The sequence below is a fragment of the Corythoichthys intestinalis genome, chromosome 3, assembly GCF_030265065.1.
Source record: "Corythoichthys intestinalis isolate RoL2023-P3 chromosome 3, ASM3026506v1, whole genome shotgun sequence".
NCBI lineage: Eukaryota > Metazoa > Chordata > Actinopteri > Syngnathiformes > Syngnathidae > Corythoichthys > Corythoichthys intestinalis.
Window position 1 is genome coordinate 56,659,820 of NC_080397.1, and position 11,314 is coordinate 56,671,133.

The window sequence follows — 11,314 nt, forward strand, 5'->3', positions numbered from 1 at the left end:
TTGGATAGATGACTGATGACTTTGTCAAAGCAGAGCTGCCAACTGTTGTGGAATGTACAGTAGAAGCTAGCGACGTTAGCCGAAAGCCAACTCGTGGCAATAGTCGTGGCATAGTTGTTGTTGTGTTCGCTAGTGTTACGTCCCAAGGACGGCTCGCGAAGGGCGTAACATAAAACGAGCCACACAATTTCACAAGTGGCACAAATTTATTTACACAACAATCAAACTCGCAATGAATATGTACAAAATGTGGATGAAGCGCGGCTTCAGGGTAAGCCCAGGCCAAAACAACAAACAAAAGGAATCTGCACTTGAACCCCACCCGCTTGATAGCCTTCTAGTTTGTTGTTTCTAGTTCGAGAGCCGCTGACAGGTGACAATTTAGCGTGTAGGCATTGAGTCAATCTCGCATCGAATCAGCGAGCGCGCAGGTCACGCAGTGAATCATGGGAAATGTAGTCTCGGGACAACACTGAAGTGGTGCTTTGTAATCTGTTCGCTTGTGTGAAAAAACTACATTTCCTCACGCCATTAGACGCCACATCCTGCCGAGAGCTGTGCCGAGCTGTGTTCTAACTTTTCCATAAGAACTGCTCCATGTGCTAGTAAAGAGACACGGTTGTCAGCACGTCGTGTGTTCGATACATTTGTAAACAAAAAGCTCATAACAAGACACTATGCACGATCCGTTTAAGAGACGCTGGAGTAGGAGGCGAGGAGATCGGCCAGAAGCAAAACTTCGCGGTCGAATGTGGCGGCAGACCACTATTATTTTGTTTTCTTATTGTTGCCACAATAAAGTGGAGAAAGCCATCGACGACTCATCTCCTTCTTTCACCCCAACGTTTTTATGTTATTAGTTTATATGCACGAGAGCTGCCGGATCTGCCAAAATAAACATGAAGTCTGATTATTATTTTTTTTAACAATGTCATCAGATAGACAAAAACATAAAATTATGTGCAAATGCCTGCATCCTCAAATCATTAAAATAATAACAGCCTATATCTTACCAATGTTGTAATCTCGATGGGTCTTGTATCCATTCCATGTCAGGTAGTCTAGGCACATTGTTTGCATCCTGATTAGCGTCTGGCTAATACATGTTAGGTCCAACATAAAGTTCCAAGCTCCTCTTCTTCCACCAACTCTTCAAAAACATGGATCTCCTCCCTTGCGCTCAATCTATCGCTTATATCGCTGTTTGAATCATTGTTTGAAGGGTTTTGTATGGCGGCCGTATGTATGGAGCTGCCAATGCTGTTCCCGGTGTGACGTATCACTTCCGGGTTCGTCCCCTTTCAGGCTCGAACTTCGGAAACGCGATTATTTTGTCAAATATACAACATATAAATTATTTTTTCATGCTTTATTTGTTGGACAATGTTTAATTACTTCACTTGTGACCCTACTGGGCATGTGAAGAAATTACTTCACATTACTGCTTTAAGAGTATTGTTAAAAGTTAGCATTTTATAGCATTTAACCTAGCAGACTTTTGCTATGCAAGTTATCCAATTATTTTGTTGTACTTAGACCCTCATTTATTTTTTCAATAACGTTTGAGGTTGAGCTCATGTATTTTTATTTTTTTAATGATGTGCAATTCTGCATAGTTTGAAGAAACACTTGGGAATTTTATTTTGTGTTTGCATTTAACGCTCTTTTGAAAGTGCAATCTTACCAAGCCTTTGTTTTACATCTCCTACAATTTATTCTGCAACGCATTAGATGTTCCTAATCCGATTACTCGGTATTTCGAACTAACTAGTTGATAGATTAATCTGCTACTAAAATAATTTATAGCTGCAGCCCTAATTAGCAGTCTCATGTTTTGAGTTTTTTTTTTTTTACCTCGTCAACAGGAAAGTGGTCCAATTGAGCTTCTTCTTCCTCTGTAGAAGAAACGACCCGGGCCAAACTTGCACTCAAGGCAGAGAGTTTCTGTATAGAAGAGCACCCATGATCAAATGTCATTTAGAGGCACATATTCAAAGGTGGAGTTGATAAAGTTAATAATGATTTTTACCTCCAAATAGCTTTCTGAATCCAAAGCATAGTCCTCCTCATTTTTGTCCTTTAGCTCCTGCTCTGCTTTACTGTCAATCTAATTTTAAAAAAAGAATAAAAAGTGGGATTTTCTATTCTTTATTTAAAACAATACAACATTGTTGTTGGATTTGTATTAATGCTACATTTTACCAGTACCAACTCTAGAGACATAAAAAAAATATGATGCATTATTGAGTCTGAAATTTCATTATACCTTTGGTGGGTAAACCAGATTGAGGGAATGGTAGAGACGGAAGTTGATGAAGCCCATGAGAGTTGTGTAGAACTCTGTGAAAGTTGCCATGACTCTGTAGTCAACGTCGGTAGGGTGCTAAAAGAGCAGAACAAATGAGATCTAAGTGTTTACGGCAAAATGAATCAAACAGTGCCTTAATTTGTAAAAATTGAATATATATAAACAAGATGTGACCGAAAACGCCGCGCCGAAAACTTTCAGGCAAAAACACCTATGTTGACAATTACAGGCCTCTTTAATATTTTCAAGTGGGAGAACTTGCACAATTAGTGGTTGACTAAATACTTATTTGCCCCACTGTACAAACAAGGTCCTGGAACGAATTAACTTCGTATGTAGACGTACCACTGTATTAAAAAAACAACAACCATAGTAATCTTTACTCACTTGCTGCCATTGACAGTGATAGACATCCAATACCTTTGAAATGTGAGGGCAGGCGGTGAATGAACAAATGTTCGTACCAGCTTCCCAGTTCAAATGGATTGGATGACTACTAGTGACTCATTTGAATTCACAGCAGAAGAATGAACAGAGCCACAAGAATGGATATCTCATCATTAACCCTTTAACACCGAGCGTGTCGGCAGCGACGCGTTTACGCATGCCGTCTTTGAAGCTTCGTCACGCTGTAATTACGTCACCCACGTGCCGCTGGTTGGTCTCATTTGAACGTGCGGAAGTTGATGTCCACACCAGTTTTTATTTGAAGTCAATCGACCGAGAAAAACGGGAGATAATTTCATTTGAGTTTTATAGTTTTATTGCACTCATAAATATGCATTAAAACGCTGCATGGACCATGTATCTATCTCCATATTTTCATCATTTCTTGTCATTTTTCAAAACCGAAAGCAGCACAAAAAAAACTACAGATCCCAAGACCATTGTGATGTCAAGACGGACGAACCGAAAGTGGACATTTTTAATAAATTTCCGAGCGAGGCGCCAACTAAGGAAAAGGAGGCATGCAAAGCAAGCAACAGCCGGTGTTGTGCACCGGTTCGATTGAGCGAGCGACTTTGAAACGTGCAGAATGAATCTAAAACTAAATTTAGCATAAGCTAATGCATTATTTCATTAACTCAAGGAAGATGAGCCGTATTTATCGTTGTTTTCCTGGGATGAGTCGGCGTCTCGGCGAGTAGAAGTGACAGCAGCGCGCTAAAGAGTAGCCTGTGTGACGTTGTGTGTGACGCAGCTCCGTGACCTGTTCATGCAGAAGCTTTATTGAGTGAGCAAAAAAAAAAAAAAACTTTATTGGGTCGTATGCCAGAAAATTTTAAATTGAACTGAACTACTTGACAATGTTTTTGAAAATACTTTTTTTCAATGTTATATAAATTTTTTCTTCACTATAATCTTTTCAATTTTTATAAAGATGAGTATTCGAGAAGCTTGATTGCATGTACGTATATACTTTAGATAAGGTGATGGGTATAATACCTAACTTCACAAAGAGATATCCTCCAAACCCTTTTTGTGTTAGATGATATATTTTTTTTTCTCACTATTTTGTACTGTATATAACCTGTTTTGACCATAATATGTGTAAAGGCCAAAAACGCCTATGACCATACTTGCTGTTTGTGATGAATTGTCAAACATAAAACTATTCAATCTTATTTTTTTCTATTGAATGTTTATCCTAACAAGTTGAATAAATATTATCAAGCTTCAAAACGGTTGGTCGAGCATGTTTGATTGTCAATGGGACATCAACATCACAAATTTTGAAAAAATATTTTGGGATTTTTTTTGTCTGTTTGGGTCCAAAATGTGGATTATAATTGGTCAGTGAAGAAAACAACAGTTTGGACATGAAGTTCAAGGTGTCCTTAAAAAAGGGACCCAACTTGGCCATTGTGAACAATTTTTTCTTTGAAATATAAAGGCAACATCAAATGCATGCAAATTCGGCCAAAACAGGCTTAGGTGTTAAAGGGTTAATGGGGATAAAAGAGTTCAAGGTTTAAAAAGCCTTTACATCTTTAAAAATGCACTTTTAACTGGTTAACAAAGAATTTTTTATCTTAGTTTCTTGAGATGTGAATGTTTTGGAGATGTAAGGTTTCCATCTGACACCAGTAATATGCTACCTTACATTAACGTGCACTTACGTCATGGGAGAATTGATATGGCACTAGCCATGTAATTAACTGCCCCATCACCTCGGCCTGGTAATATATTCCCTTGATAGAGATGAAAACCTGCGTCAAACAGAACAAATACATTAACAATTTTATCTTTTAGACAAAAATATACCTTTCTAAAATTCGAACAAAAGCCGAGACCTTTCTAAGGGCACGAGAGGTTATGATGAAGTTCATCCACTCCACAGTAAGGCGACGACAAAGCTGTATGGTTTGCACGTGACATTTTCCTGTTCGAGCAAATGTGGAGAAGAGGAAGCACATACAGAGTGCATCTTCAATATCCCGGAGAGCATCAATGAACGTAGGATACCTATGAGATAATAGTGAGGAAAAAAATGTTGGATATAAATAGTTTTATTTTGGTTTCAAATTCATAACATTAGTACGCTAAAGTGCAGTGTTGTTTTTGGCAACCATTTTAATTTTCGTCTTCGTTTTTTGGACAAAAATAGTCATATTTTAGTCATTTGAAAATGTGTTTTGTATGGTTTTAGTCAATGATACCCCTGACAAATTTAGTCTAGTTTTAGTTGGCAATTACACAAAATCTTTGTCTATAAAACTTCGAAAGTTTTAGTCCATGGAAAAAAAAAAAAAAAAAAAAGGTTTCCAACAAATTCCGAATGAACATTGACAGACGAATACATAATTTTAGAGTCTACAAGTACATCACCATCTCTATGATAATACACACTCAGCAGGAAAACAGTAAATTATTTTCGAGGTGAAACGAAGAATGTTGTCCGTCTCGAGGAATCGTTGAATTTTGCCAGCTCTAAGCATGACGTTTTTGCCCTGACTACTTTGCGTACAGAAAAATGACGGATACGGCGGATATATTTGACTTCAACCATGCATGAATAGAGGTAATGACTAAGCCAACAAAAGCGAAGAGAAAGTCACCAAAAAAAACCCTGAAAATGTCAAAATTGTGGGAGCATTTCAAACTGGACACCAAGGCCAACACTTTCATGTATTCACTCTAAAACAGCCCTTGGATACCACTACAGCACGTCTTCAATGCGGCAGCTCTGCCGAAGGCACCCTGTTTACTATAGGTGTACGAAATTTCCGATTCTTAGGTTATTCGCGATTCGGCCGTGGAAGATTCGAGAACGATTCACAAATATACAAATTCCGATTATTGAATTATACCAGGTAAAGCGGAAGTAAAACGCAGCCAGCGCGGTCTTTGGGACGCAATGAGGAACGGACCGAGAGTAAATATGTTCAACTCATGCCGCTAGATAAAAAAATAAAAAATAAAAATAAAAAATCATACATGACTTCGGCTGACAGCCGCTACAAACAACGCCCAGTTGCTAGTTGCTACAAACATACAGCTAGAGTAGATATCATATAAATGTAGAACTAGATGCAAAATGACAGACGACATTGGTGTTAGAACTTGTATTATTGAACAGAGATGCGAAATGACAGACTTTCTGGCGTAAGTAAAAAGCCGCCATCTTAAAGCAGTAGACCTCTCTAGAAGGCCCTGTTGTAGCGAACCTAATTACCTTTTTATCTAAAATACTCCTAAATCGGCAGAATCTTGTCTTGAATCCATCTTTAAATGATGAAATAGTTTTAAAACTTTGACAAAAGTAAACAGAAGGGAAATTATGGAATAACGGGAGCAATTTTAACAACAGTTGATTCACAACATTAAATTGAATGTAGTTTAAAGCTGCTGATACAGAATGGGGACTGGAGTTTTTTTATTTACTGTTATTTTCGTATATTTGTTTACTGTTAAATGTTAACTTGATACTGAAATAGTGGTTTGGTTTAGCCTGAGAGGATTTTTGAACAATTTTGGAACTAATGTACAAAACATAAAAAGGATAAAACAGAGTGCAGGCTCTCTGTATTGTGCATTTGCTTGTGCACGCACATGAAGCAGTGGCGCCGCCCGCTTTTTCTTCTCCTCCTCCGCTGTGGCGCTTGCGATTCGTTACGAAAGACACTTATTTATGTACACAAAGGCAACATAAATGTGATCCTTTTGAATCTTCTGTGTGTCTGCAAAATCGCATGTTTTTTTTTTAAAAACTTTCCCAGCGTTATTTCGTTGCATAAATGCTTTTATAATGATCATAAAACTATGTAGACTATTTAAGCATTAAGAAAACTTCCGTTTTTTTCTGCCAACTCGATGAAAATAATTTGCTGCTGCTGCGTTGTTTTTTCGCGTCACTCCAAGCCGGGTCGGACTTCAATACCAGCGGGCCGGGTCGGGCTGGATTTTTTAGGCCGATCTAACCTCTACTATCTCTCTGCTCTCTCGATTGCAAAATACTGATATTTCCTCATGTTGAAACAGATTGTTATGGCTGCTAAAACGCTGCTGTGCTTCATTTTAATTCTTTTTTTTTTTTATTGTTATGTGGTAGTTACTGATTGCATTTCTAAGTTGATTGCACATATATAGTGGGCTAGGCGTACATTTTACTTTTGTTCTACATTGCAATTTAGTTGATGTTTTGTTTGCGACTGAACTGATCCCTGGATTGATACTGCGATAAAGATGCTGCTGCACTACAATATTTTCTTTGTTGTTTTTGTTTATTTAATATTTGCTTGAATATTTTTATTGATGGGTCGTGACTAAAATACAGTGACTTATTACTGATTTTGCACAGGAGTTCAGATGTTGCACTGTGTGAAAAGCTGCTAATGTGTTTAAGAAAAAAAAGAAAGCCCTGGTCTCATTCAAAGCACCAATTAAATGCTGTGATCCGTTTTTTTTAAATATATATGTCTGAAAGTATTTTCATTTGACTTCAACCAGGAGTGACACAAGAGCCATTAAAAAGTTGTTTAATGTCTGACCGCTTGTGTTGCCTCATGATTCACGAAAAATATGCTTTGCTTTAGAATTTTAATGTATCCCAGGCTTTAAGGCATTGCGATGCATTGCCGACTCAAACCAAATCGAATCGTGACCCTCTGAAACGAATCGAATCGTGGCCCTCCGAATCATAATCGAATCGTGAGGGCAGTACAGATGCACACCTCTATAGGTCATCATCGTCAAGTCATCATCATGAAAAAATTGTTGACGAAATATTTTCGTAATCGTCATCGTTGACGAAAACAACACTGCTAAAGTCCCGCTTCTTACCTCTCTTTGACAATGTGGTCCAATTTATATGTTGGCTTGTTCTCCTTGAGTCTTTGCACAGCAGAATATTCTGTTTTTCCATAAGCTTTTTTAAGTTTGCGGACAAATATCTTTACAAAGAAAGAAAGTACAGTCAAAGACGGGAATGGAACGTATGACTTGTCTACAATTTAAAGCTCTTTTAAAATGTCTCTAATAATGATCAGTACCTTATACTCTCTGAATTTCCCAACGATTGGCTCATGCAGAAGGAAGCGAATGTCTTTGAGAAGGTAAAAGGTTCTAGGAGCAGTGGACCCCTTGTTCACTTTCTTCTTGTGCTTTGGTTCGTGAGGGTAAATGCCTTTCAGAATGCAGAGTCGCCTGAAAAAACAAGAGAAGTTGTAGTGGAGGGCCGATGTTTGACGTTACCGCTACCGAGAATGAAATACAAATATATAAATTTACCTGAAATCTGGGAGGCTTAGCTGCAACTTCTTGCGAGCTTTGTTTCTGGTGATATAGTTTGTGGCAGAGCCACTCTCAAACTGTAAAACAAACCCAAACACTCCATTACGCGTTACATGCCTACTATACAATTTGAAATATCACAGTTAGACCACATCATTTTAACCACCAGCGAATAAAAACAAACTACGGTGTTAGCTGTAATGCTAGCTAGCTAGCTAGCTGCTCGTGCACACGTAGCCCACATTATCAGTTTGACGATAATGCATTAACGAGATTTACCTTTTTCTTTTGTAAGCCTCCCATTTACAATCTGTGATACCCAAAGTTTACGATGATGTATTGGCTGTATATGTGTTTCCGAGGATGATGAACACGAGGACACACCAAACCTACGGCACGTGTAATTTGACATGCGCGATTGCGCGGAGGAGAAATAAGGACCCCGGGTTGGCTGCTTCTCTGCCTGCACAAAATGAATAAATAAAATAAATAAATAATAGGCAAGGCAAATTTATTTATATAGGGCGGAAAACACAGACAATACTGAAAAAGCAGTTTCTGGTCTTGCGCCCCTCTTTAAAATAAACTGCTGTATTTTAAGCCAAAACAACTGTTGTGTTTAATAGAACAATATGTCTATATGCTGCCATAGCAGATTCATGGCGCATTAAGCCCCCGAACTATTTTTATTTGTCTGTTTTACCCTGGAAACCCCTGTTTACAGACGTTGCGCAACCGCTTTTGTTTCAACCCAGCCATAAAAAGAAGGTAAGTAAGAATATTTATTCATCAAAATGTCTGTCATTTTTAGCTTGGAATCATTAATTGACGTCTAACATTTTGTTTAAAAAAAAAAAAAAAAAAAAAAAAAAAAAAGACTTTGAAAAATTAGTCACTCGCAGATTTTAAACTTTTAAACAAATTACATCATAATAAAAAAATTAGCATCTGTAAATAATAGGGTTGTTCCGATCATGTTTTTTTGCTCCTGATCCGATCCCGATCGTTTTAGTTTGAGTATCTGCCGATCCCGATATTTCCCGATCCGATTGCTTTTTTTTGCTCCCGATTCAATTCCAATCATTCCCGATAATTTTTCCCGATCATATACATTTTGGCAATGCATTAAGAAAAAAATGAATAAAACTCGGACAAATATATACATTCAACATACAGTACATAAGTACTGTATGTGTTTATTATGACAATAAATCCTGAAGGTGGCATTTACATTACTAACATTCTTTCTGTGAGAAGGATCCACGGATAGAAAGACTTGTGACTTTGTATATTGTGACTAAATATTGCCTTCTAGTGTATTTGTTGAGCTTTCAGTAAATGATACTGTAGCCATACCCAAATGCATGATGGGAAGTGGAACCATGACTGTGCGTAGTGCTCCCAATTGATATATCTTCTCTGCGTTGGGAAATAATATAAGGTGTTAGGAAAAAGATCATTTCTTGCTTCCCCACATTGCTTCCCATGATATTTCTAATCGTAGGGAGAGAGATTGTAAGGCTTTAGCCGATTAAAAAAAGGCTCCAAAGGCTGCCAAAATTCACTCTACTCATTTTACAATGCCTTTTATCTCTCTATACAGATAAAACGGCGCCATTACAGATTGAGCGCGACAATGCGTGGGTGGTTCATGCAGCGTATGCATTAATTGCGTTAAATATTTTAACGTGATACATTTTTAAAAAAATTAATTACCGCCATCATCGGGATATATTTGATAACCCTACCTTAAGCCTAAAATAAAGACTCTGGATGAGTGTAACATATTATGTTTGTAACGTTAAATAAAATTAGAAAACGATTTAATTAAAAAAAATATATATATTAAAAAAAGGCATGGCCGATATTTTTTTGCCGATTACAATACTTTGAAAATGACGTGATCGGACCCGATCGATCGACGATGAAAAGAACATCTGAAAAGAAAATCATGGCGTCTTTAATTATGCTTACGTGTGCTCTAACCTCCAGTTAGTGTTTTGATGTTTCAATTTTTTTTTAAATGCCCTCCTGTTCAGAATTTTTCTTCCCCCCAAAAATTGAGATTTTAAGCTTTCCAATGATGTTTCACACAATGTTTGAAATCTGGCCAAATTGGGGTTCTCAGAGCAGAACTTCACCTGAGTTTTTTCCGCCATATATAAATAAATAAATACATTTTATGTATATACAGTATCTATTTTACTTAATGTTTTTAAGCACTTCAAAAGTAACAACTATGATGTTTTAAACATGTTACTGTCCCACCGAATTATTTTAAAACAAGAATAAAGTAGAAAAATGCTTGTCTTTATTAAATGCTTCATTGAGTGAGTCCACTCAAATCCGTTCAAACTGCTCATTTACACACAATGAGTTGCCATTGCAACTGTTTAACAAGTTAAACAATGATTGATGTATGTGCCGCTTGAAATTTCATGTTCAGAATTTCCTTTATTGTCATTGTGCACAAAAAAACACCACAGTGAGATTTATAGCAATGAGTTAAAAGACATACAAAAATAACTGAAAAATGTAACTAAAATAAACAGTGCTAATAAAATAAATAAATACAGATGCAAACGGCACAACCAGTAGGGTTACATAAGTGCAAGCATACGTCAATATTTATATTGCACCAAGATATTGCACATATGAAAAAGAGAAGTGTTTATAGTGCTTTCTATGAGGTAGATCAGGTGAGGATTGGAATTTAAAAAAAAAATAAAAATAAAAATTTCTAAATGTATCTAGTCCTACAAATTTTGACCAAATTTCAATGCCATTGACGGCCATGGACGTCAAAATTTCCCATACATTTCCAATGACATTTACTTTGGTTAATGCCATTAACGGCCATGTATGGTGATTCTATTGATGCCAATGTACTTGGATTTCATTGATGCATATGCAAGTCGATGCCATTGACGGCCATGGACGTCCAAATTTCCCATTCATTTTCAATGGCATAAAAAACTATATCCCCAAATCAACAGGTAATAACCAGATATCAACAGGATGTGTCCCCCAAATGTCCCCGATTCCATTGACGCATATGGAACTTAATGCCATTGACGGCCATGGACGTCCAAATTTCCCCATTAATTTCAAATGGCAAAAAACAATATCCCCAAATCAACAGGAAATGACCAGATGCAAACAGGACATGTCTCCCAAATGTCCCCGATTCCACTGACGCATATGGAACTTAATGCCTTTGATGGCCATGGACGTCCAAATTTCCCATTCATTTCCAATTGCATTTGCATTGCA

At 37.2% G+C, this 11,314-nt stretch overlaps 1 protein-coding gene across 1 annotated transcript in view; it reads right to left on the bottom strand.

Moving 5' to 3' along the window:
• The window catches only part of LOC130913831 (pescadillo homolog), a 29,724-nt gene extending 21,259 nt beyond the window's left edge, over positions 1-8,465 (bottom strand). The window contains exons 1-9 of the mRNA XM_057832718.1: positions 8,321-8,465; positions 8,039-8,118; positions 7,801-7,954; positions 7,592-7,701; positions 4,603-4,774; positions 4,429-4,518; positions 2,267-2,383; positions 2,030-2,107; positions 1,855-1,944 (exon numbers count right to left, since the gene is read on the bottom strand). Of these exons, the coding sequence (XP_057688701.1) occupies positions 1,855-1,944; positions 2,030-2,107; positions 2,267-2,383; positions 4,429-4,518; positions 4,603-4,774; positions 7,592-7,701; positions 7,801-7,954; positions 8,039-8,118; positions 8,321-8,344 (915 nt within the window). The 5' untranslated portion in view covers positions 8,345-8,465. The remainder of the gene's footprint in view (positions 1-1,854; positions 1,945-2,029; positions 2,108-2,266; positions 2,384-4,428; positions 4,519-4,602; positions 4,775-7,591; positions 7,702-7,800; positions 7,955-8,038; positions 8,119-8,320) is intronic.
• Between the last annotated feature and the right edge of the window lie 2,849 nt (positions 8,466-11,314).